At 39.4% G+C, this 24,237-nt stretch overlaps 1 protein-coding gene across 1 annotated transcript in view; it reads left to right on the top strand.

The window, feature by feature from the left end:
- The window catches only part of LOC311292179 (corticotropin-releasing factor receptor 2), an 81,271-nt gene that overhangs the window by 5,279 nt on the left and 51,755 nt on the right, over positions 1-24,237 (top strand). Inside the window, exons 3-6 of the mRNA XM_084411763.1 lie at positions 15,446-15,531; positions 19,243-19,349; positions 21,689-21,806; positions 23,501-23,654. Of these exons, the coding sequence (XP_084267889.1) occupies positions 15,446-15,531; positions 19,243-19,349; positions 21,689-21,806; positions 23,501-23,654 (465 nt within the window). The remainder of the gene's footprint in view (positions 1-15,445; positions 15,532-19,242; positions 19,350-21,688; positions 21,807-23,500; positions 23,655-24,237) is intronic.

The following is a 24,237-nucleotide window of genomic DNA, read 5'->3' as shown; positions in this document are numbered from 1 at the left end:
TGAGGCGCTCGACTCTAAACACTGCAGACACTGATACTGCACACACACACACACACTCACACTCAGTGCCACACACACGCAGTTTCTCCTTCTGACTCACTCTTTATTATAATGTTCACTTTTTATCCAGCATTTTATTCACGATGAACTAATCATTTACTAAACATTAATATAGATTTGTAGATTAGTTGACATTATCAATGACGTCACAAATTTCTTGAAGTATCAATATCTCAATATACACAAAATCTCAATATACCGTATATCAATATAGACATTGGTTAATCATAAACAAATGAACAGATCACTAGTAAATGACCATATAACTCGCTGATGTAAATTAAGTTATTGTAAGTCGGCCTATTAAAAGCACAAAAATGCAATTATGACAGTTTTTTTTTAGCTTACCCTGAAATATCCAAATGATACCAGTCCATCTGAGATGCCAGGGATTTTGGAAGATTTGAGATTTGGAAGTCAATTACATTGAACTGTGACTATCACAGGTCAGTTTGCTCAGCAATGCCAGTCTTGTAAAGGACAAACTTCACAGCAAGAACAATAACTAGAAAGATAACCATAACAATAACTATATTAGTGTCCACACCAGTGTACGATATCGTTCTGTTTTTTATCATTTTGTCTTTTGCCACTTTAGATGCTCGAGCTTTTCAAAGCAGGATGGATTCTGTTAATGATTTTAACATAAACTCATTCTGAGAGTGACTCCAGTGATGTCGTCTTCCTGTGCCGGTGTTGTTGTAGTGGTGGTGTGATGCTCTGCTATTCTTTTATACTTGGAACAATTTTTAGAACTTTATCATTATCGTTATAGTGTGAACGGGCCTTTAAATGCCCTACTAATTGCTCGATTTCTTTAAAATCTCATAGAAGCAATTTAAACTTTTGAGTTCATGGTAAAAAGGCTTTGTCAGATAACCCAAAACAATGAGTCAGTGAATCAACCTGTCTACATTAGGCTTCACCAATACAAGTACTTTTAGGGTCAGATCATGTCAAATAGCTCCTAAGTTTAAATTGCCTTTTACCAATTAGAAGTTGTGAAAAGTACTTTGATAGGAGAGAACAGTCATTGCTGGAGTTATCGGGTTATTCCTCATCTCAGTGCACTCATGCATTACAGCCGGCTAGATCTCTGAGAGGGATAGGATTGTAAGGGTAGTAAACATGCATCGTTCTATCGAAGTTGCACTAGGGATCTTTGTGTTTCTGTCATGCTATTTAAAGACAAGCTAAGCCCTGGGTTAAAACATTGCTGATCATTTCTCCCTGGTCGTCTTCCACATCAGAGAAGCTTGTTTTTTTTTCCATTGAAGATCTGTGTTTGTGTAATGTCTGATTAAACTGTATGTAAACTTAATTGATTTATGTAATGATTGAAGTCATAGTAGATGCAATATGATCACAGGACTTTAGTAAGCATATTGTAGAAACACTCAGAGCACTTCTGTTCACTTGCAATATTGTGATAAATGAACAGAACTGCTATTAATGGTGTAATTGCTTCTGAATGAGGGTTTCTCTTCGACTGTCATAACTTCGATTCATAGTTGCCACAGTTTTAATACATAATTTAACAATTTCTTGCACATAAATGCAATGCCACAGTTATTTCCCTTGTTCAAATAAAGTTGTATTACTAAAGTAGAAACCAACATAATGATCAAGTTTACTCTATACATGTATTCAGCTTTATATATAGTGCTGTGCAATAATATATTTTACATTTTGCTGTGATACAAACGATCATGCAGCTGAGATTTACTATTTATATAGTATATACTGTTATATGTGAGTTTACCATATCTATGCTGGTAAGCTGGATGTACTAAATATCCAACTTTAAACATATTGCTGAGCAATAATATACTTCACATTTTGTGATGATATAAACAGTCAGTTAAGACTTGCTATATAGTTTATATTGCTTTACATGTGTGTACTGTATGTATTTGGGTAAAGTTGGATATACTTATAGTAGTTGTAGGTTGTTATTATTAATTCTTTATGTGTTGACATTGAAGATTATAAAACCTGTAAAGTTTTCTTCAGTGTATAGCAATTTGATGTAATGATGAGCCTATTTACTATTTGTGGTGTGTATCACTGCCATGATTGAAATGATGCATATCAATGAGAAGGTTAAAGATTTCAATCATTCCGCCTACCCCTAAGCAGTTTAATTGAGGAATTAATTGAAAGTCATGGCGTAACACAACACATTTTCCATAGTAGCTGCATAATTTATTTAGTCCCCTAGGGTGCAAGCAAAAAGCAACAGTAGCAAAGAACATGATTGATGTTGGCTAATGGAGAAAAAAACCTTAGGAGAAACCAGGCAGCACCAGGTGGCTAGTTCTCCTCGGGCGATATAGTGCAAATATAATGCCTATACTTAAATAAATATGATTGTCCATTGATTGTAGTCTTTGAGCTCCGTCCAGGATTGAACATTAGAGTGCAGGTGTGTCCATCTGAGAGCAGCAGCAGTTCATCCTCTGTTAAAGAAGGTTGTAGAGACACAGACGTTGAATAATTGAGATGCCCCTCGCTGAACGCATGGCACAGGTCACGTTTTGGGGATTAGTTTAGAAGGAATGCAAAAGAATGAATGAATTAGGGCTATGTTTGACTGAAAGAAAGGTCTTTAGTCTAGACCTAAAGTGAGAGTGTCTTGAACAATGCTACGAAGATGATTCTATAGTTTAGGAGCCAAGCGGCAATAATAATCTAAAAGATAACCTTTCAAAACATCATTTTATTTACAGCAAGTAATCTATAGTAGTAACTATAAAGTTTTTCACTGTCTAGGTAACAATATTCTGGAGTCTTTTTCACTGGAGTCTGAGTCAAGTCTGAAGTCTTTATCACTGGAGTCTGAGTCAAGACTGAAGTCTTTATCACTGGAGTCTGAGTCAAGACTGAAGTCTTTATCACTGGAGTCTGAGTCAAGTCTTTAGTCTTTATCACTGGAGTCCGAGTCAAGTCTGGAGTCTTTATCACTGGAGTCTGAGTCAAGTCTGAAGTCTTTATCACTGGAGTCTGAGTCAAGACTGAAGTCTTTATCACTGGAGTCTGAGTCAAGACTGAAGTCTTTATCACTGGAGTCTGAGTCAAGTCTTTAGTCTTTATCACTGGAGTCCGAGTCAAGTCTGGAGTCTTTATCACTGGAGTCTGAGTCAAGTCTGAAGTCTTTATCACTGGAGTCTGAGTCAAGACTGAAGTCTTTATCACTGGAGTCTGAGTCAAGTCTGGAGTCTTTATCACTGGAGTCTGAGTCAAGTCTTTAGTCTTTATCACTGCAGTCCGAGTCAAGTCTGGAGTCTTTATCACTGGAGTCCGAGTCAAGTCTGGAGTCTTTATCACTGGAGTCTGAGTCAAGTCTTTAGTCTTTATCACTGGAGTCCGAGTCAAGTCTGAAGTCTTTATCACTGGAGTCTGAGTCAAGTCTGAAGTCTTTATCACTGGAGTCTGAGTCAAGACTGAAGTCTTTATCACTGGAGTCTGAGTCAAGTCTGGAGTCTTTATCACTGGAGCTTGAATCAAGTCTGAAGTATTTATCACTGGAGTCTGAGTCAAGTCTGGAGTCTTTATCACTGGAGTCTGAGTCAAGTCTTTAGTCTTTATCACTGCAGTCCGAGTCAAGTCTGGAGTCTTTATCACTGCAGTCCGAGTCAAGTCTGAAGTCTTTATCACTGGAGCTTGAATCAAGTCTGAAGTCTTTATCACTGGAGTCTGAGTCAAGTCTGAAGTCTTTATCACTGGAGTCTGAGTCAAGACTGAAGTCTTTATCACTGGAGTCTGAGTCAAGTCTGGAGTCTTTATCACTGGAGTCTGAGTCAAGTCTGAAGTCTTTATCACTGGAGTCTGAGTCAAGACTGAAGTCTTTATCACTGGAGTCTGAGTCAAGTCTGGAGTCTTTATCACTGGAGCTTGAATCAAGTCTGAAGTATTTATCACTGGAGTCTGAGTCAAGTCTGGAGTCTTTATCACTGGAGTCTGAGTCAAGTCTTTAGTCTTTATCACTGCAGTCCGAGTCAAGTCTGGAGTCTTTATCACTGCAGTCCGAGTCAAGTCTGAAGTCTTTATCACTGGAGCTTAAATCAAGTCTGAAGTCTTTATCACTGGAGTCTGAGTCAAGACTGAAGTCTTTATCACTGGAGTCTGAGTCAAGTCTGGAGTCTTTATCACTGGAGTCTGAGTCAAGACTGAAGTCTTTATCACTGGAGTCTGAGTCAAGTCTTTAGTCTTTATCACTGGAGTCTGAGTCAAGTCTTTAGTCTTTATCACTGCAGTCCGAGTCAAGTCTGAAGTCTTTATCACTGGAGTCCGAGTCAAGTCTGAAGTCTTTATCACTGCAGTCCGAGTCAAGTCTGGAGTCTTTATCACTGGAGTCCGAGTCAAGTCTGGAGTCTTTATCACTGCAGTCCGAGTCAAGTCTGAAGTCTTTATCACTGCAGTCCGAGTCAAGTCTGAAGTCTTTATCACTGGAGCTTGAATCAAGTCTGAAGTCTTTATCACTGGAGTCTGAGTCAAGTCTGAAGTCTTTATCACTGGAGTCTGAGTCAAGACTGAAGTCTTTATCACTGGAGTCTGAGTCAAGTCTGGAGTCTTTATCACTGGAGTCTGAGTCAAGTCTGGAGTCTTTATCACTGGAGTCTGGGTCAAGTCTGGAGTCTTTATCACTGGAGTCCGAGTCAAGTCTGAAGTCTTTATCACTGGAGCCTGAGTCAAGTCTGGAGTCTTTATCACTGGAGTCTGAGTCAAGTCTGGAGTCTTTATCACTGGAGTCTGAGTCAAGTCTGGAGTCTTTATCACTGGAGTCTGAGTCAAGCACTGCACTTCAATTCAAAATTGCCTCCACAGGAAGTTTTATTAATCATTTATTGGCTCTCGCCTACTTTCAGCATCTATCCAAAACATAAAAAAAATTGTTGTTCAAAAAAATTTGTCCCTGTAAAAGTTGATTACACCTAATTTCAATAGTCCACTTTAGACATTCTACAACTTTTGTCTAATTTTTGCAAGTGTTTCCATGTTTCATATTAATACCTACGTATAAACAATGAGGCACCGTCACCTCCATGAATGTGTACGTGTGTCATGACGATGGACGTGTTTGACATTTTTTCCATTGCTTAAAGGGGTGGTATAATGCCCTTTTTACAAGAAGTAAAATAAGTCTCTGATGTCCCCAGAGTGTGTATGTGAAGTTTTACCTGCGCTAATCACCCCGCCCAAGTAGCAGTGCTTCGCCTTCTGAGAAAATAGTTCCCAATATTTAAACGTTAAAAAAATGGCTGTGTCTCATATGACCTTGTTATTTGTACACACTGTGACTATACAAATCACAACATGTAAATAGGAAAATGTTGGCGTTATTTTGTCACTTATTGGGATAAGTATGCTAGCTGTAGCCATTTACATCCAGTCTTTGTGCTAAGCTAGGCTAGCGGTGGGTGCGTCAAACAGACTTACAGCACGCACGGAGATGAAAAAAGTATGTATGGACTTATCTAACTCTGGGGGATAAGGTGAATAAGCTAAAGTCTCAAAAAGTCGAAGTGTTCCTTTAAAAAAGTGAAATCATAATCAACCACCCCTTTAATGTGCTCTACAGCATATGATGGCAATATAGTATGACTTTGCATGTCAGTAAGTTATACTTGTATTTAAATTGCTGCACAGTTCTGTGAATCTCAGGCCTGGTTTCACAGACAGGGCTTAGATAAAGCCAGGATTAGGCCTTAGATCAATTAGGGCATTTAAGTAGCTTTTATAAACGTGCCTGTCAGATCCAGCATGCTCAGATGTGACTGAAGCTTGCACCACTAGCCCACTATAGTACAAATGTATTTATAACTGGTTTTACTGTAAGTGATTTTGTGTGTACTCTCATCCTTATGTCGAGCTGAATATTTTTATGTGAACGTGGATCAGGCACATATTGAGGTGAATTAAGCTCCCGGGCTTTGACAGAATGAATTCAGTCCCGTGACAGAGCCGGTGGTGAGAAGAAAATGTAAAAATAGATTGAGCTGATAAAGACGGCTATTTTTATGCAGCGTCTCCCATTTCCTGGTTCAATTTTTCCTTCCATTAAGGTTCATTTCCAGACCAACAATCTGCCAACCTTGAAGGATCTTATCAATTATTAGTCATTGAAACCGGTCTGCGAATGTGCCACAGGATACAATGGCTCCAAAAATAAGGCACCTAAACCTATTAAAAAAATCTTTAGAATATCTTCGCATTATGGGGTGAAATGTCACAGACATTTTTTCCCCCAAAACATTTGCTTTTAAATGATAAACAATAGATGTATTGTTCAAAATAAACTAAAATAGTGAGATAAAGCCAAATAATTTTTCACATGCCATTTGGAGTGATGTTTTGTATTGCAATTAATTTGAGTAAATTATTCCTTAATTTTCCTAAATTTTCTCTCCCATGTTCATTTATATTCTGTGGAGCACAAAAGGAGAAATTTTTAACAATCTACCTAGAGCTCTTTTCCATACAACGGTGATGCTTGACTTCAAATGTTCTCTGCTGTTGCAGCTCTCAAATTTCATTATCTAAATGTTCAAACATGGCATATTGTGTTAGATTGGATCACACACACGAGCTAATAGTGTTTGGCGTCGCTGAAATCAAACCTGGCACGGAGCATCATGGCAAATGAGATTTCAGGGCTTCAAGAATGTCTGTGAATGTACATTTCCGCACTTCAAGCAAAGCCACTGTATAGCTTCAGGAGACTTGACATAAAGTGCACATGTCATGTCTTTTAAGTTTAAGTCATGAGAACTACTAAGTTTTATCATTAACATAAACTGGTCAAGTCATCGAAAGCTTTCAAAGTATTTGTACATTTTTGGGTCATAATTCTGTGAGTAATACAGTGATAAAAGACATACAAAGATCCATATATTTCTGTAAGGTAGATTAAATCACTTGTAATACATTGGTTATCCTCCTTATTTTCTGTGAATGTGCGAGACTTATGATTCATTAGCCGCTATAGGGAAATAACTAAAGCATAACAAAGTGCAGAAAAAAGCAACAATATTTGTGCTACTGTCAGCACAGTATGCAGGAACAGACTGAAGAGGCAGATGATGAAGTTCACACGCAATATTTAATAATAATCCACAAGACAATCCAAAATAGGGCAGAGGAAAAACACAGCACACGCAAGCGTGACCATTTAAACAGAAAACTCAAACAAGATAATTAATCAAACACAGCTGAAAAGAACGAACTCATGATGACGTTGCCATAGTAACAAAGGAGGAGCGGGAAAATGAACAAAGGACGATAGAAAACTTGTGAATACAAACTAAAAGTTCATGATAACTACACAAACTGAACATAACTGTGACAGCTACAAACCAGTGTATTTATAATTACAACATTACATTAAAATAATATGGTAAGAAATACCAGTTTGTAATATAACGTAGCGTAAAAAGCTGTAAAAAATAACCGGAAGCAGGTGACACCAGAGGCCAAACAAATTTTAAGTAAGTAAACAAATAAATGAACTGAATGCAATTAAGGGTGAAGTGCAGAGAGATGCAGGAGCAGTATGTGACATGGCATCTTATACACAGTCTGACTAAGAGCCTGTGTGCTTCATCAAAAATCTTTTTATAGCATATTTTGTAGCCTTGGTGTTTATTTTTATTTTTATTTTATCTTATACACAGAAGCCATCGGCAGATGCTGCTATATTTAGTGGCACATCTGGATTTCAGTGGCATGTGCCAATGGATTGTGATGTGCCACTGAAATAATGGAGGGGAAGGTTGGGATGATTCCAGGAGCCCTGATCAGTGTTTATTGCCATTGGGCTAGTATATTTTTTTCTGCCAGAACATAATGTAGACGGTGCACACCACTCTACACCACTTCCACATGGCTACAGTCCAGCGGAGCTGTCAGTGGGCAGAAGAACGACAACTGTCCTGCCAATACTGCCGTCACACGCCCAGATGCTGACAAACAGCTTGAACCCAGTCTACGTGCTCGCACAGACAAGAGACCTTTCTCATCACTAAAGTCTGGAGAGACTGTTAGGATTAAGAACTTTTGGCCAGACTTATTTGAAGATGACAACATACCTGAAGATGACCAGATAACCCAGTAAACAATTACCGTCTTTCAGCGTTGAAATATGGTTGAAAATAAGTCGGTTCGCCTTGGACTGGTTTATGACGTGATTTCAACTAAGTAGTTTCAGCCGGACTGTTTGACTACGTGTTTTTAACTGATCATCTAAGACAGGATAAGTCTGTTATACATGCTACAATAACGGAGAAAAACACACTACCAAACCATGTTCGTTATCTCAAATAAATGTAAAGAGTTTTACACATTCCATCAAGACGTTGAAGATCGACCTGTTTTCAACATTGAAAAGTCGTAATTAGACGTTGAAGATTTACGTTTACTCAACGTCTATTAGACGACTTTTTGGGAACCTGAAAGTCAGACGCCCACAATCCATCACTCAGCTCGAAGCCCGCAGCCTGCTATACCTACCCGACATGGATCTTACACACGGTTGGGGCGTTTGTCTGTCCCACTAAGACGAATGAACCTTTAGTTCATGGCTGGTGATCAGAGAGGCAGAATAATCCTCTCACCGTGCCAGGAGTGTTCAGGTCGTCCACCCTGACCTCCTCAAGAAGAAAGGAGACAAACAATGTTAATGTGAAAAAAGAGAAGATCTAAGTTAATGTGAAAAAAAAGAAAGAAACAAAACGATGTAATTTTAATAAAACAGTCATTTTTAGAGAAGAATTTCATGTAGACACTTAAAAGTGGGTAAAATTGTTACAGTTTGTTTATTATGCCGGAATAGTAACATATTTGAGTAAACAGTTGGGGAGGGGGAGATGTAGTGATGTCTAGTTGGTGAGATCGTTACCTAATTAGCCACGCCCCTAAGTAGAGAGTTAGTTACTGTGCAAATATAGTTCACTCACACACACGTTCTGTAGTTAAATGGTGGGTAAATATTCCTGAATGCACCAGTGAAGTTTTGAGGTATTTATTGAGGTCAATAAAAACTTATACAAATAAATCAAGTTAAACTCACCTCAGTGGATAAATAAAAGAAAAAGATGGTGGGCTGGTAAAACTAAAGTGAGAATGATTTAACAAGTGCAAACAGAAAACAGTGGGAAGATGTGAAGGCATCTATTGTGTAGACTTCTGAAGCGTCAGAGAGAACAGTCACTGCGGAGGAGAGAGCGTTTGATTCCGTGTGCCAACACAGACGTGAAAATAGGGTCTCTGAGCAATTAAATGTGATCCTCTCTAAAGCTGTATCCAAGTTACATAAAGACCATTTTTGTTGATTTTAAGGCTATTTGAGATGAACCTTGTAACATTTATCAACTGGTTTCCACTTCTGCTCGGCTTCACCTGGAGGAATCATTCTTCAAAAGTGGAGGCAAAGATTCTCATATTGACAAATAAAACAACTTCCCTAAATTCATTCTGGGCTTTTTTTATTCTTAAGTCTTATTGTTGCGTATTTTACTAAAGTAATCACATGTATATTTTAAAAGGGATTGTTGTTCTACTAGAGGGTTGTGTAGAGCAGCACCCATATTTGCCCATTCCAGTGCTATTTTTTGTGTGAAATATGCTAAATGAAGGTGAAAAAAATTATTGTACAGTTCTTTTCTAGGTAAAACAAGTCTAATGCAAGAAAATAAATAATAGTTTAGGATCCCAGTTTCTACAGCAATGGCCTGTTCTCACTGATGTGGTCAAATAATGCAAATGCAGGGATGTGTGTTGGCGCAGAGTTGGAAATAAAATAGAGTTTTGCGCAACTAGACAAACCAAAGATTCACACACCTGTACACACACATAGACAAACGATGTTTATTTATTATCTATATATTTTCTGTATTTCATTTTTTTGAAATACACACAATGATTTTTGAGAAAGAGTATAGCTAGAGTATAGCTTTATACACTTTTCGTGGACTCCAGTTGCTCTGGTAATTTGCTTTGATGAGATCTCTTCTGAAAGAGTTCATTATCTCAGGAGACAAATCTGGGACACAGGAAGCGTAGGCTAAGGTCTCCATTTGATCTCCACGAAGCCTCTTAACCCACACTGTACTGCTGGCGGGCAATTGATCCGACCTATGCATTATACATTATAGCAAAAATAATAGTAAGTACATTTTTTGACAAGAGACATCATTATGTTTTCCCATCTCTGCATGCGATCAGATCATTTAAAGCCGCCACTCTCCGGAAAAGTTTTCAGTCCAAGGATTCAGTAAGGCAATGCATTCAATCAGTCAGTCCAAAACTGGTCAGATTAAATTAGAGATGGCAGAGAGAATAGTGACTCATGTCCAGTTGAAATCAATCCAGTGTGTATTTAGATTTTTAAAAACAACCTGAATATGAAACAATCCTTGAGTTGTGCGACTCCTCTGTTACAGTGCTGAGTGACTGAAACATTCAACTGGCGCCTGAGCGTTACGATGGCAAACTGCGACTCTCGCAAACCAGTGTCTTGCTAGTAAAGTTTTGATTGATGTCGATTGTAATCAAGGCAAAGACGATTGCAGTGACATACCGGAATAGAACATTAAGCATGCGTGAGTCTGTTCATTTTAATGCACAAACAAACCGTGTATGTGCGCACTCAACATTCATGTCTGGCGAGTGTTTTATAATGGACTTGTGGAAAAAGTGTGTTTTGGTGGAGTTTATTAGTCTCGCGTAGCCAGAGCGTATCGCAGCTTTTCTTGGTCAAGGGCCGCCCAAGAGCACGTTTGACTGACATGTAACGCAACCAATCACAGTTTGTTTTGTTCCGAGTCATGTTTAGGGGTGTGACAATATAATGTTGATATCCCTACATAACTGACCGGCGTGCATCTAATAAATTATTCATTCAAGGACGTTGTGCAAGTTAACTGCAACATTGGAGCCGCGAACTTCACAAACTTTTGAAAATCCAGCGTTTAGTTGATCCTGGTATGCGCTCATTGTCACAGTTGTAAACACAACGGCTTTCTTCTTCCACGAGGGGTTTTGGTGTCACAGCATTTGTTTCCCGGCGGACCGATAAAAAACGCAACACGCACGTCTCCCGGACATCCTGTAGAATTCAACCAATCAGATCGCGACTTCGAATCTCCTGAAGTGTTTCCAGAAAAGTGTGCCATATGCATCAGACGTTCAGCCAACGGACCGTGGATATCAGATGCTCCAAGCACAGACACACTCACTCACTCTGAAACTGTTCACTGTAGATGTTGACCCGCCTTCAGATCGCTGAGTTTCATGTTTTTATTAGGGATGCACGATATATCGGCCACAGTATCGGTATCGGCTGATATATGTTCATTTTTAATGTTATCGTTATCGGCCCAATAAGAAAATTTGGCCAATATATATAAAAGACGAAAAATATTTGATTATTTCCTTCGGGTGAGACACTTCAGATGCATGCTGTTCACCATGATGTTATTGAATTGCTTGAAATATGATTGGAATCACTTCAAAAAGGAAAATACAGTACACTCTGAGTATAGGTTACCATACTTGGCCTTCCCGTCATATCACGTCACGTCACGTCACTAACAAATACTTTGCCATCCTGCAGGTCCATCAGGCCAAGCCAACTGCACTAGGGTAGTCCTAACCCAGGTTTGATGCAGGAGTTGCGCTTGGCACGGGCTCTGGGTCGGGTGGTGTCCCCCCTGGTGGTCCAGGAGTGCCATCTCTGGCTTAACCTTGTGCAGACACGTGATGCTGAGAAAGTGCCACTTACTCGATGCTCCCACCTCCCAAGGTGGCCGCTTTCCTGACACTGTCCAGGACTTCTCACAGCAGTTCTCGGCAGTGAACAGTGAAGACGAACACAGGCTCCACTCCGTCCCCCGGTGGAGGGCCTGGAGGAGATGGGTTTTTCTTTTCATTTGTTTTTTCGCTTATAGTAGGAGGTGATGCCAGACGTTGAAGGGCCGATGGCTTTTTCACGGTCAGAAGAAGAGCAGTTTCCTCATTCCCTGGGTCATTCTCTCTCAATCGATGCTTATGGCCCTCGTCACCACGACGGCCATACATCGAATGCTTGCACAGGGAGCTCTATGGATGCAAACTCCTTGCCTCTTCACACTCCACTGCAGCTCACCTGCAGTCAGGGAAGTGAGCAAGGTAGGTGTTTCAATGCCTCTATGGCCCAGTCACTAGTTCGGGACGCATGTCCTTCTGACATGGCAACATCTGCTCCGTTGCACCGTGAGATACCCACCATAGGTATGTCAAAAAGGATTGTTCCCTTGGTGCGGAGCTTGGAAGCATGGATAGCGCTCTCAGGCACCCGCCCAGGTTCAACAGCGTCCTGTTTATCTCAGTGTAAGGCTAGAAAATGTCTGTCCTGTGTCCGAGGATCACGTTCCTTCTAGCGAAGAGCCTGTTCCTCCAGCCGAGATTGTGGTTGTGGGATGCGGGCAGATCTGTGATTGTTGAATAGGGCCCTGCACAAACTCCTGTTCAAAATGCTGACACAGAAACACATTCTGACCTGATGGAACTGAAGGATGCATACTCCCTTGACACAGACCGTTCCTAATGTTTGCCTTCGAGGTACGAGCGTATCAGTACAAGGTCCTCCCTTTCCGGCAGTCCCTGTCACCTCGTATCTTCACGAAGGTCACAGAGGCTCCCCTTGGCCTGCTAAGGGAAGTGGGTATTCACATTCTCAATTAAATCTACGACTGGCTAATTCTAGCACTCTCCAGTTTTATTGTGTGCACACAGGGACCTGGTGCTCGAGCACCTCAGTCGTTTGGGGCTTCAAGTCAAATGTGAAAAGAGCGAGTTCTCTCAGACGCAGAGCATCTCTTTTCTCAGTGTAGAATTGGACTCGGTCACTATGACAGCACGTCTTATGAGCGAGTGCACCCAGATGTTGCTGAACTGCCTGAATTCGTTCAGGGGAAAAAGAGCGGACTCACTGAAACCATTTCAGTGGCTCCTGGGGCAAATGGTGTCCTTGGTGGCGGTAACACAGCTCAGGTTGATGCATATTTCAGCACTGGCTTCAGACTCGAGTCCTGACATGGGTTAATCTTTTTATTTTAATTGAACATAGAACTGTGACTATCTCTCTTCAGTTGAGGATACTTCTCTCCTCTTCTCCACTAAGCAAATGGCACAGATATTGAATTTACGATCCATATTGTTACAGTTTTCAATTATTACTTGGGTTTATGCATAAACATGCCCAGAAACAAAAACATTAAAGCTATCACATTACTTTTTTTTTTAATCACTTTTTCCTTATAACATTGTGAAGGTCTTACATACTACCCATTTGGGCCTTCATAAACTTAAGTGCTTTTACTTAAACAAATGGAACAGATGCACTGTGACTCTAAACTCATTTGTCATTTTCAACCCAGACTGATGCTGTCACACCCTAAAACCTCATCATCTGCATGCAGAGAGAAACTGTCACTCACTTATACTTATCACGTATAATGATGGATGTAAAGATATCATAGAGGGTTGTGTAGATATTTCACTGGAACTAGCATTATGTTTATTTTGTATTTCATTTTTTTTATGCATTTGTTCATGTTCAATGATTTAAAAACCTGGTTATACAATTATTAGAAATGTGGCTAAAATGTCTGGTTTGCTATCTTTGTGGGGACTCTCCATAGACGTAATGTTTACTTAGCTTTCTAAATGGGGATATTATATAGACGTAATGGTTTTTATAGTGAACAAACTGTATATGATCTCCCTTTACACTAACCCTACCCCTAAACCTACCCATCACAAAAAACTTTCTGCAGTTTTACATTAAAAAAAAAAAAAAACCTTCAATTTCTTTATTTCTGTCAGGACCAATATCGTCAAATACGATTGACAACTAGCATACAGTTAGGATCATTGGCGGTATGGTTCCGTTCTGGGCAAGAACTCCCTGCGCATCCAGTCAGCCTAGCATGGATAAGAGCAATAACCCCCCTTAGGGTAAACAGAACAGAACCAACATTTATGTATTGCAGATATCATTAATTCAAGATTTTAAAGTACAACATGATTCGAGAATTTATTCTGATTCAAGGGGAATCAGAATACCAAATCCTGACTAACGAGAGGTGGAGCCACCACAGTTTTACCAAAGATCCTATGGGAAACACTGGTATTGCTATGCTAATGCAGCTTATAGCTTGTTTTTTGGATGCATAACTGTGGAGTATAGTTCAATTGTATTAATAAATTACAATTTTGTACTTATTTCATCTGTTAACTCTCACTTGTTCCTTACATGGCATTAGTGGTTTTAATGAATAGGAGTTGAACAAAAACATATTCAAGGGCGTGCAAAGATGGGTGGTGTTTATGATCATATGTAGTGGGCCAGTCTGGGCCAAAATGCCAGGGCCGATTTTTTGTCCCAGTCCAGCCCTGATGTGATGAAAAACATAACCTGCATCAAGTGTACCCCCCAGAAGAGTTATTGTGCCCCTGATTTCAACCATGATTTCAACTGAGGCGAACCCTTATCAAGCGAAAACACTTTCTGTCAGAGCGTTCTGTAAACCCATATGCTTCAGTGCAATGGCCATCACAATGCACTTTATACACAACAGCCGGATTTAGAATAGGTCATAATTGGCAGCGTGTCTCAAAATGGTGCTAATAGACCTACTGTTTGCTCTTGCAAAACCAATATTCTCTAGAAATCCTAGTTACCTGATACCATGTGAGAACAACACACACAGATCTTCTTACAGCCAAGCACATAATGACTATAAGATTGCTGCATCTGTCGAAACAAGAAGTGACTTCTTCGTTGAGTATGGATAGAAAAGCTGACTCATTCTCTTTTAAAATGGCTGTAATAACGAGATGCAGTATATTAACAGGATTTTGAAAAATCTAATTAAGTTCCCAAGTGCAGCTTGGAAAAGAGATTAGAATTTTCCATTAAAAATGAAAAAAGTAAAATAACCAGAGCAAAGCAAGAGAATTTAAGCATGATGTATTTTCAAAGATATGCAAAATAACTCCTTGGAATAAGAAACTAAGTGAATCGGTCTGCGCCTTTACAAATTACATGCTCAGATTCTCAAATGGAAACAACGTATCAAATAGGTAAACTCTGAACTGGAAGGTTTACCTTAGATAGAGCCAGCAGCCCTTGAAGTAGGGAAGAATTTAAACGAGTCAATGCCGTTGAGCTGTTATAAATGATGTGTGTATTCAGCAAGTTCTTCAGTGAGGACATTTACTTCAAAGACTTCCAATTTGCTTTAACTTATGTGAATTTTAACTATGACTGGTGAACAATGGAAATGTTAACCTCTTTGGGCTTTAAGAACCACACTGACTTTGTAATTCCTTTCATTCCCTGCAGGAATTGCTTACAGAGAGTGCTTGGACAATGGCACATGGGCACTGAAAAGTAACTACTCCAGCTGTGAGCCCATTCTAGAGGAAAAGGTGGGTAAATGTGTTAGAAGCCTGAACTGTACTCTACTGAACTCTGCTGTTTTGGATTAAGTGATGTCCCCAGGATTGTTTATAACATTTCATTAGTAAAAGAAAAATGATCGATCATCACTTGATTCCCCTGGGAATATATATTCAGTATCCGATTCAACATGTCACATTGGGAAATAAGATCTGGGCACTTCGCTGGCCGCTGGCATTCCTGTCTTGCAAGAAAGCACACACATGATGAGCACTATGGCTGGTGGCATTGATTGTCATGCAGGAAGAGCCAGCTGGAAGGAGACCACACGAGGGAGGAGGATGGCTTCCCTGTATAGCACAGCGCTGAGACAACAAGCTCAGTCCGATGATGCTGTGATATATCGTCCCAGACCATGATGGACCCTTCACCTCTAAATCGATCCCACTTCAGAGAACAGGCCTCGGCGTAATGCTCAGTCTTTCAGCAACAAATGCGAGACCTATCATCACCTCTGGAGAGATAAAAACGTGACTCTTCTGTTAAGATCACTTTTCACCATTCCTGTCTTGTCCAGCAGTTTGTGCCCTCATTGCTGCCGCTGATATCTGGTAAGGACTTGCCTTACAACAGGCCTATAAGCCCTCAGTCCTGCCTCTCTCTACCTATTGCGAACAGCCTGAGCACTGATGGGGGGATTGTGCATTACAGTTGCTTTTGGCATCCTTTACCAATGCCGCATGTATGAATTTCGGACGCTGACCCTGTGCATGTGTTGTTATGCGTGGCTTTGCCAGAAAGTCTTAGGTTTCTCATAGGGATGGGCATTCGATTAAATAACGTGAATTAATAATTAATATTTTTATATTGAAATTCATTAATTCTTTAACTTTTTATAAATTAAAAATGCAATGAAAATACAAAAATACAGTTTGTTTGTCCTCGATGAGATCTTTATTACAAGAAGATCAACTTGTGGCAGTGAAACTGGACGTTCGGTAGACTTGAAGATATGCCCTGCGGTGCTCTAAAACAGCGGAACCTGCAGCTGCGAGCCGGCGTTCTTAAACAGAGACCCACGGCCACTTCATCCGTTTTCTGTGATCGGATAGCTATCCAATCGTGAAAAGACCAGGTGTAAATGCCCTCCGAAACGCATTCGAGACGGATTTAAATCCGATCGCTCAAACCACTTCAGGAGGAGATCTGAGACGCATTCCAGATGAAACTGGACAAGAGTAAATGCATCTGGTTGTTGAAACCACATATGTAAATTTGACTTATCCCAAAAATGCTAAGAAATAAACGTGTGAGAGCGTGTTATAGGCTATATGTCATGTTATAGCCAGATATGACGACGCTACTTCAACACGCATCACCACAGATGAGCATCTATTCATCAAGCCAACGTGCAAACTATCGCAAATCAAAGTGAAAGTCATTCATCAACACACAATCATCTTCATTAAAAGTAAAGAACCGAAATGATCTTACCAGGGCTGTTGCCGCAATATCTTGTTGCGGTCTTTGATTTAGAAATTTTCGCTGATGATCAATAAAATGCAGCTCATATCAGTTGCTTTCGGTGACATGCAACAATTTAAATCTGCATATAGCGCGGGAATTCAAGATCGGATTTATATCCGTTTTGCAAAAACACATTTATGTGACCAGGTGTGGCCTAAATGGAATCGTTTTGATAATTCAGATAGCTATCCGATCTGAGAAAACGCATGACGTTCCCATAGAACTTCTGCACCAGTCTACTGATTTCTGTTGAGAAAGATAAGCATGTTGACATGATCTGGGATCAGACGCGACCGCAACCTGGTGACAGCCAGTCCCGCCGCCGAAAACACCCGCTCTGAGGGGACTGACGTTGCCGGGATGCACAGGTACCGCCGCGCTAAAATTAATTCCATTGCTTCAAGACTCACACTCTACGCAACGCAACCTGCATTAGTTTAATCGATAACAAATAAACGTGATCGACGAAATTCTTAACGATCAATTATCGATCGTCGATTAATCATGCCCATCCCTAGTTTCTCACAGTACAGATATTGCAATTGCCCTGGCCACATCTGCAGTCCTCAAGCCTCCATGCAGCACGTTTCATGCTTGTTCAGAACCACGGGCTTCTTTCTTTTGGTGTTTTTCAGAGTCAGTAGAAACGTCTCTTTGGTGTCCTAAGTTTTAATAACTGTGAACTTAATTGCCTTCCATCTGCAAGCTGTTAATGTCTTAATGATTGTTCCACAGGCTATTTTTATTTTGCAATAGATTTTAGTTATCTTTAATATATACTGTAGCGTGAACATTTACTTTTTTTACAAAACATTGAGTTTGCCTGACAGAGAATGTCTGTCTCCAGTCAGCAAACGAGATTTTTGTCTTTTTGTCTGCTCCCTAACAGGACCCTGAAGTGGCTAAACAGTAGGGAAACCTGTTTCAAGATGGGAGAACCTGACTCAGTGAGGTTCCCGATAAAACTATTGAACTGTTGTCTGAAATGCAGAATACAGTGAAACTGACAGAGTCTCAAAGACAGGGTGGAGAAAGGCAGATATTCGTTGACAGTCTGACACAGTTCTCAGATTATTAATACGAGGATTTCAACATGCACCATGGGGACTCATCCTGTTGAAACCACGATGCTCGTGTGAACCAAAACACTACTCCTCCCGCTCTGAAGTCTGAAGTGACAGTAAACAGACACATATTCAAGAAAAGAGATCACATCGTGAGCTTCCAGACTTGAACACACGCGTTCCTGTGTAAAACACACTGCGCATGGTCCGGGGAGAGTGAGAGAGCCTCGAGCTCCACACGGGATCTCCAGCAACCCGACTCATGCAGCGACTCTGCAAACGCAGAACCACGGTCTCGGGGGATTACTCTTTTCCTCAAAAGAAAGCGCACTTTGAGTGAAGCACTTAATTTTTGAAAACTAATGCAGTGTGAAATCTCGATAAGCCGTTGAGCATGGCAAAAGCCAAAACACTGAACACGCTTACAATGAGTGTCCTTGATCATAATAAGCAAGAACACGGCGCACACACTGATGAAAAATGGCATTGTGTTCCCCACTAAGGGAAGATTAACTCGAGTCGCTGAAACACAAGAAAACTCTGAAGACAGAACGGCAGATAAATCGTCCTCCTGAAGAAGAGCAATCTGAGGAGTGATGGCACTTGATGGTCTTTTATAAGTCACTGCAATTATTCCCTTTCTGTACTCATTGCTTATTGTTTTCTTACTGCAAGACTAAAAGCTTCCCTGCGCAACCTGAACTGTTTGGATTGGTTTAAATCAATTAATGCTATTAATGTCAATGCTTTTAGGTTCTGTTGTTTACAGAATCCAACACATTCTGAATGACATGCATAACATAATTTTGCTTTCGCCCCATATTATGAAGCAGCCCATATTTGACATTACTTCTCTCCATATCAGTCAACTTCTCCCTTCACTTCTGCATGGAAACATTCTCCAAAAGGACAATTGAATCCTTTAGTATGTCGTCTACAGTTTTGTGACCTCTTTCAAGGACTCATGAGGTTCAAGTCTTTTAGAAGCTTCCATAAGATATCAAGCAAGGACAAAATGGTCATTGAGTAATAACTATTGATTTGTGCTAAAATTGCAATCATTTATCATATTATATCATATCGCATGCTAGGAAGAGAATGAATTACTTCTGATCATGTCAGAATTAATAACGAATCTGTTTTCCACAGAGGAAGTACCCCATGCACTACAAGATAGCCCTCATCATAAACTACTTCGGTCACTGTATATCTGTGGGAGCTCTCGTTATTGCCTTCATTCTCTTTCTGTGCTTGAGGTAAGTGTGTCAGGGATTTATCAGCACTTGTGAGGAAAGGCCTTGTTCAACGTTAAGAAATCTAAAACAAAAAAAGTAAGAAAAGAAAGAGAAAAAAAAGAACAAATTGAATATGTTTTGACAATTAAGGGCCAGATTACTAACAGGGCACATTAGCGTGAGAGCGCGATCCCATTAAAGTGCGGATGGCAGTGGAAAGTTCTGGTCGTGATCTACTGACGACACACACATTAAATAACACAGACACAGTCGGATCATTTCCATAATGACCAACACAATCTACTTGTTAGCATCTGGTTTAAGACTGACTTGTTTTGGGTGGTAAATAATGACGCAAACCCCAGTAAATTGACGAGGGCTAACCTTAGTAAATCACCTTGTATGATTCATTTAAATACTCTCCTCACATACATTTTGCGTCTAAAAGGGAAACTCCTACAAATGCATTTAATATCAGCCGCAAAAATAACTGTCCACATCTTTTCAGCGCACATTTTTCACTGCGTGTCTTGAGTAAATCCTGACAGAAGCTTTTTAACGGCTGAAAAAGATGGTTTGCGCTGGAAGCTGTTAGTAAATCTGACCTTAAGCCTTAGACTTAAAGATAATGAAGATTGTATATACACTAAAGGAAACATTTGGTCATTATAATATCTACTCTAATTTCTTTTTAAGAAGTCACTGTTTTTTTTTGTTTTGTTTTTGTTTTAATACCAAATAATGGGGAATTAAATTTGTTATTTTATATTAAAAATGGCATAAAAACATTCAAATCTTCTGAAGTCATATGATAGCTTCGTATGAAAAAGACAAGTCATTACACAGTGTCACGGATTGTCTGTCTTTCCTTGTGTGCTCTTGTTGTGTAGTAATTTATTTAGTATTTTGCTTTATTGAGGGGTGTCCAATCTCTAATGTGACCCTGGACCACAAAACCAGTCACATGGGTCAATTTTTGGAAATTGAGATTCATACATCATCTGAAAGCTGAATAAATGTATGGTTTGTTAGGATTAGGATAGGCTGAGATACAACTATCTGAACATCTGGAATCTGAGGGTGCAGAAAACATCGAAACATTGAGAAAATCACCTTTAAAGGTTGAACTTTAAACTTTATGATTTTGCTGCATTCACTCACACAAATAACTGTTTTATATATTTACGGTAGGACATTTATTAAATGTCTTCATGGAACATGATCTTTACTTAATATCCTCATGATTTTTGGCATAAAAGAAAAATCGATCATTTTGACCCATACAGTGTATTGTTGGCTATTGCCACAAATATACCCGTGTGACTCGTGACTGCTTTTGTGATCCAGGGTCACATGTGGCATAGAAACAAGAGTTTAACTGGAGTATTAGCTGCGATCATGATAGTCACAAGCAAAACCATTCTCTTCGTAGTATATGGTTACTTATAATAATAATGAATAGAATTTATTTATAATAATATTTATATTTATAATAATAGGTGGTGCAGAATTGAAAAATGTGTAATTACCGGTGTGTTTATGGCACACTGTTTTCCGATTGAACTTGTCAATCACCTCAGATCCTTTAACGTTCCCGTATCATACGAGTTCCCGTATCATATGAGTGTATTAAACAGAACGTAACGTTAATCGTTTGATAGAGCAGCACTATTGCTTTGAGCTCAGTGAGTCGATATCCAGCGCTCTAGTCTTCCGTCACTCACACGTGACACTTATTTATGGAAAGATAATGAATTCCAAACTGTATCATGTCATTATGAATGCACTGCAACCTTTACAGTGCATTTGATGTGTGTATTTCCTGCACCACTGAGAATCACTGCACCCCCCCCCCCCCCCCCCCCCCCCCCCCCCCCATCGAGTCACGGCCCAAACACACGCCATTGGTTGATCCAAATCTGCTGGACAGATTCTCAAACAGAGTCAGTGTTGTGTACAATAAACATATGAATCACTTGAAGAATTGATGAAATTAAACATGTCATTTTTTAAATATGCAGACCTCATTGAAAGTGTCACTGAACATTTCTTTTAAATGGGCATTTTTATCAGGCTTCTATGTTTATTTAAGTGTATTTGTCATTTATTGCAATGCATTATTTTAAAAAATGTCACTGATTTGAGTAAAATAAATAAAAATGCTGATTTAAAAGAAAAAATGTCAGACCTTTTTGCATCTGAAGTCTTTGAATCCTTTAGCTGTGTCTCTAGCTCCTCTTTGCTCTCTGTCCCATATTCATGCTTATGTATTTCCATAATCAGCTCATGCAATGCTAAAACTGTGTCACAGGGTAATTGCTGAAATGATTGTTTTTTTTGTTAATCTTTTTTAATTCAAGGAGCATCCGATGCCTTCGCAACATAATCCACTGGAACTTGATTACGACCTTCATTCTGAGGAATGTAATGTGGTTTTTGCTTCAACTGATTGACCAAAACATTTATGAGACAAATGAGGTATGAAACACTTTTAAATTACATTTCAGCTTATTAATATGTGAACAGATCAGCAGGTTTCGAACATTCAGATTTACGATGTTGGCAGACGATTCCTCAGGATATTATTCTCAAAAAAAGTGGCTGAAGATATTGCATGAAGTATATTCTCCAAATCTCTGCCTCATTAGAGTCTTCCAGCATCTTTCCCTCCGCTGAAGAGAGGATATACAGGACTACATGTTTCCACCATGCGGTGTTTATTGTCGTAGACATTTTAAACTGAATATTAAACTAACCATGTTTCTAACATCTAACCTTATTTAACATCTAACATCTGAACAGGATGTACTGTACGAAACCAATGGAAAACTTGTGTCTTTGAGTGTGTGCGTGTATAAATAACATAGTTTGGGAAATGAAACTAGACCGTCTGTTAGAATCTTGTGATTAACAGATGAAGTCATCATTAAAACAAAGTTTGCTTTACCTAGTAACAGGGGGGTTTGCATATGAAGAACCAATCAAATAGTGGGAAATTATGTAATGCATGCCTGACATTTATGCCATACCTCTATACTATAAAAACTGTTGTATTCTTGTGCACTGTGGGATTTATCAATGGAATTTGTCTGAGATCCTCCGGCCTTGATTCTTCTCGGGAGAGTTGAACTGCTCGAAGACTCTCCCGGCCGTTATTAAAGCATTTGGAGGACATTTGCTGATGTCTGTCTGTTCATTTCTGCTGCGCAGCAGGTCAGTTTAGGGAAGCAAGGAAGTTAGGGTTAGAGACTCGGCCAGTTGTCGACGGAAGACGCAGAGAGCTGGAGTATAAAGGTTATTAAGTGTCAATTTGTAGACGCTCGGTGTCGATCAGTAGACGCGACAGATTTGATTTATTAAGTGTCGATTTGCAGACGCTAGATAGTCAGGTTTTAGGGAAAAAATCCACTACATTATTTAGACAGAACGACTGTAGTCTTCACTGACACAAAGACAGTAACAATGTGATTGCTGAGCGTGACACGAGTGGCATTGCTTTTTTAACATGGATACAACATAATACAAATATTTCATTATACACATTATAAGTAAGCAAATTTAAAGGGATAGTCCAACCAAAAATGAAAATTTGACAATTTCATCCCCATGCCATCCTAGATGAATATGACTTTCTTTCTTCAGACGAATACAAATGAAGTTATATTTCTGTAAAGAAGCATGTGATGCAGGTCTGACTCTGAAGTATACATGAACCTTACAGTGCAGTGTGATGCTGAACACCAGCTCACTAGCTCCTGTCAGTAATACAGTACAGCATCCATTGAGTCAGAATATCATTGTTGTTTGCTTTTTCAAGTATATCCTAGCAGAAGTATATCACACTGAATTGAATAATGATTTTATGGAAATCTGTGAAATGTATTATGCAGTAACCATTTAGTAGTAATGGCTGTTGAACATGTTGTGCATAACAGCACGGTTTGGCTTGCCACATTATTTTCCAGGTGCAATATTAACATTGCAGTATTTGCAATAATCTATCACCGTGCAAAACACTTTTATGAAATATTTGAGAAATCTGGGGTATGATGTTGTTTTAAGACCTAGAATAAGATTCCTGTTAGCATCAAGTAAAAGTAATGCATCCGAAGAGTTCACCTCAATTAACACCCTTTCTCTTTCTCTTTCTCCGTCTCTTTCTCTCTGTGTAGCCCTGGTGCCGTCTTATAACAACAATCTATAATTACTTTGTGGTGACCAATTTTTTCTGGATGTTTGTGGAGGGCTGCTATCTTCACACGGCGATTGTGATGACATATTCCACAGACAAGCTTCGTAAATGGGTCTTCCTCTTCATCGGATGGTGTGAGTTGATTTCTCTACATGAGTGTGCTCGTTTTGAAAGGCCTAATCATCTGCAATTTAAATTAGCTGTGAGGAAAGAAGCGGGAATCTAGTCTGCTATTCAGCAAAGTTTAACAACAACGTTTTGTTTTATTTGGAAGTTTTCTGTGTGTCATGTGACTTTATTAGAGTGAATCAGAAGTATAAATGGTACAGATATTGCAGAACACAAGAGTCAAGCACCCAAACTTAAAGGGGAGACTTACAAAGTTCAATGTGAGAATTAAAAAATAGTTTTAAAAATGTCTGGTAACACTTTACTTGAAGGGGTGTGCATAAGACTGACATGACACATGAGGTTTTATGCATGTTTATGACAACTGTCATTAAGAGTCATTCGCTCAATTATGACATTTTTAATGCAAATATGATATTGTTTGAGATGTCTTTGTTATGACAACTTGACATAAACCAGTACATCATAAACATGACATAGCAGATTAATCATCAAACTTAAGAAACTACTTAGCTTTATGGGTTAACGTTACATTATATTACTGACCACTTTTTTTTCCCCAGTGGTACAAATTGAATTTGTCATTAA

Source organism: Rutilus rutilus (genome assembly GCF_951802725.1).
Source record: "Rutilus rutilus genome assembly, chromosome: 6".
Taxonomy (NCBI): Eukaryota; Metazoa; Chordata; class Actinopteri; order Cypriniformes; family Leuciscidae; genus Rutilus; species Rutilus rutilus.
The sequence above is the reverse complement of the archived record's forward strand: the minus strand, read 5'-3'. Positions and strand labels throughout refer to the sequence as shown.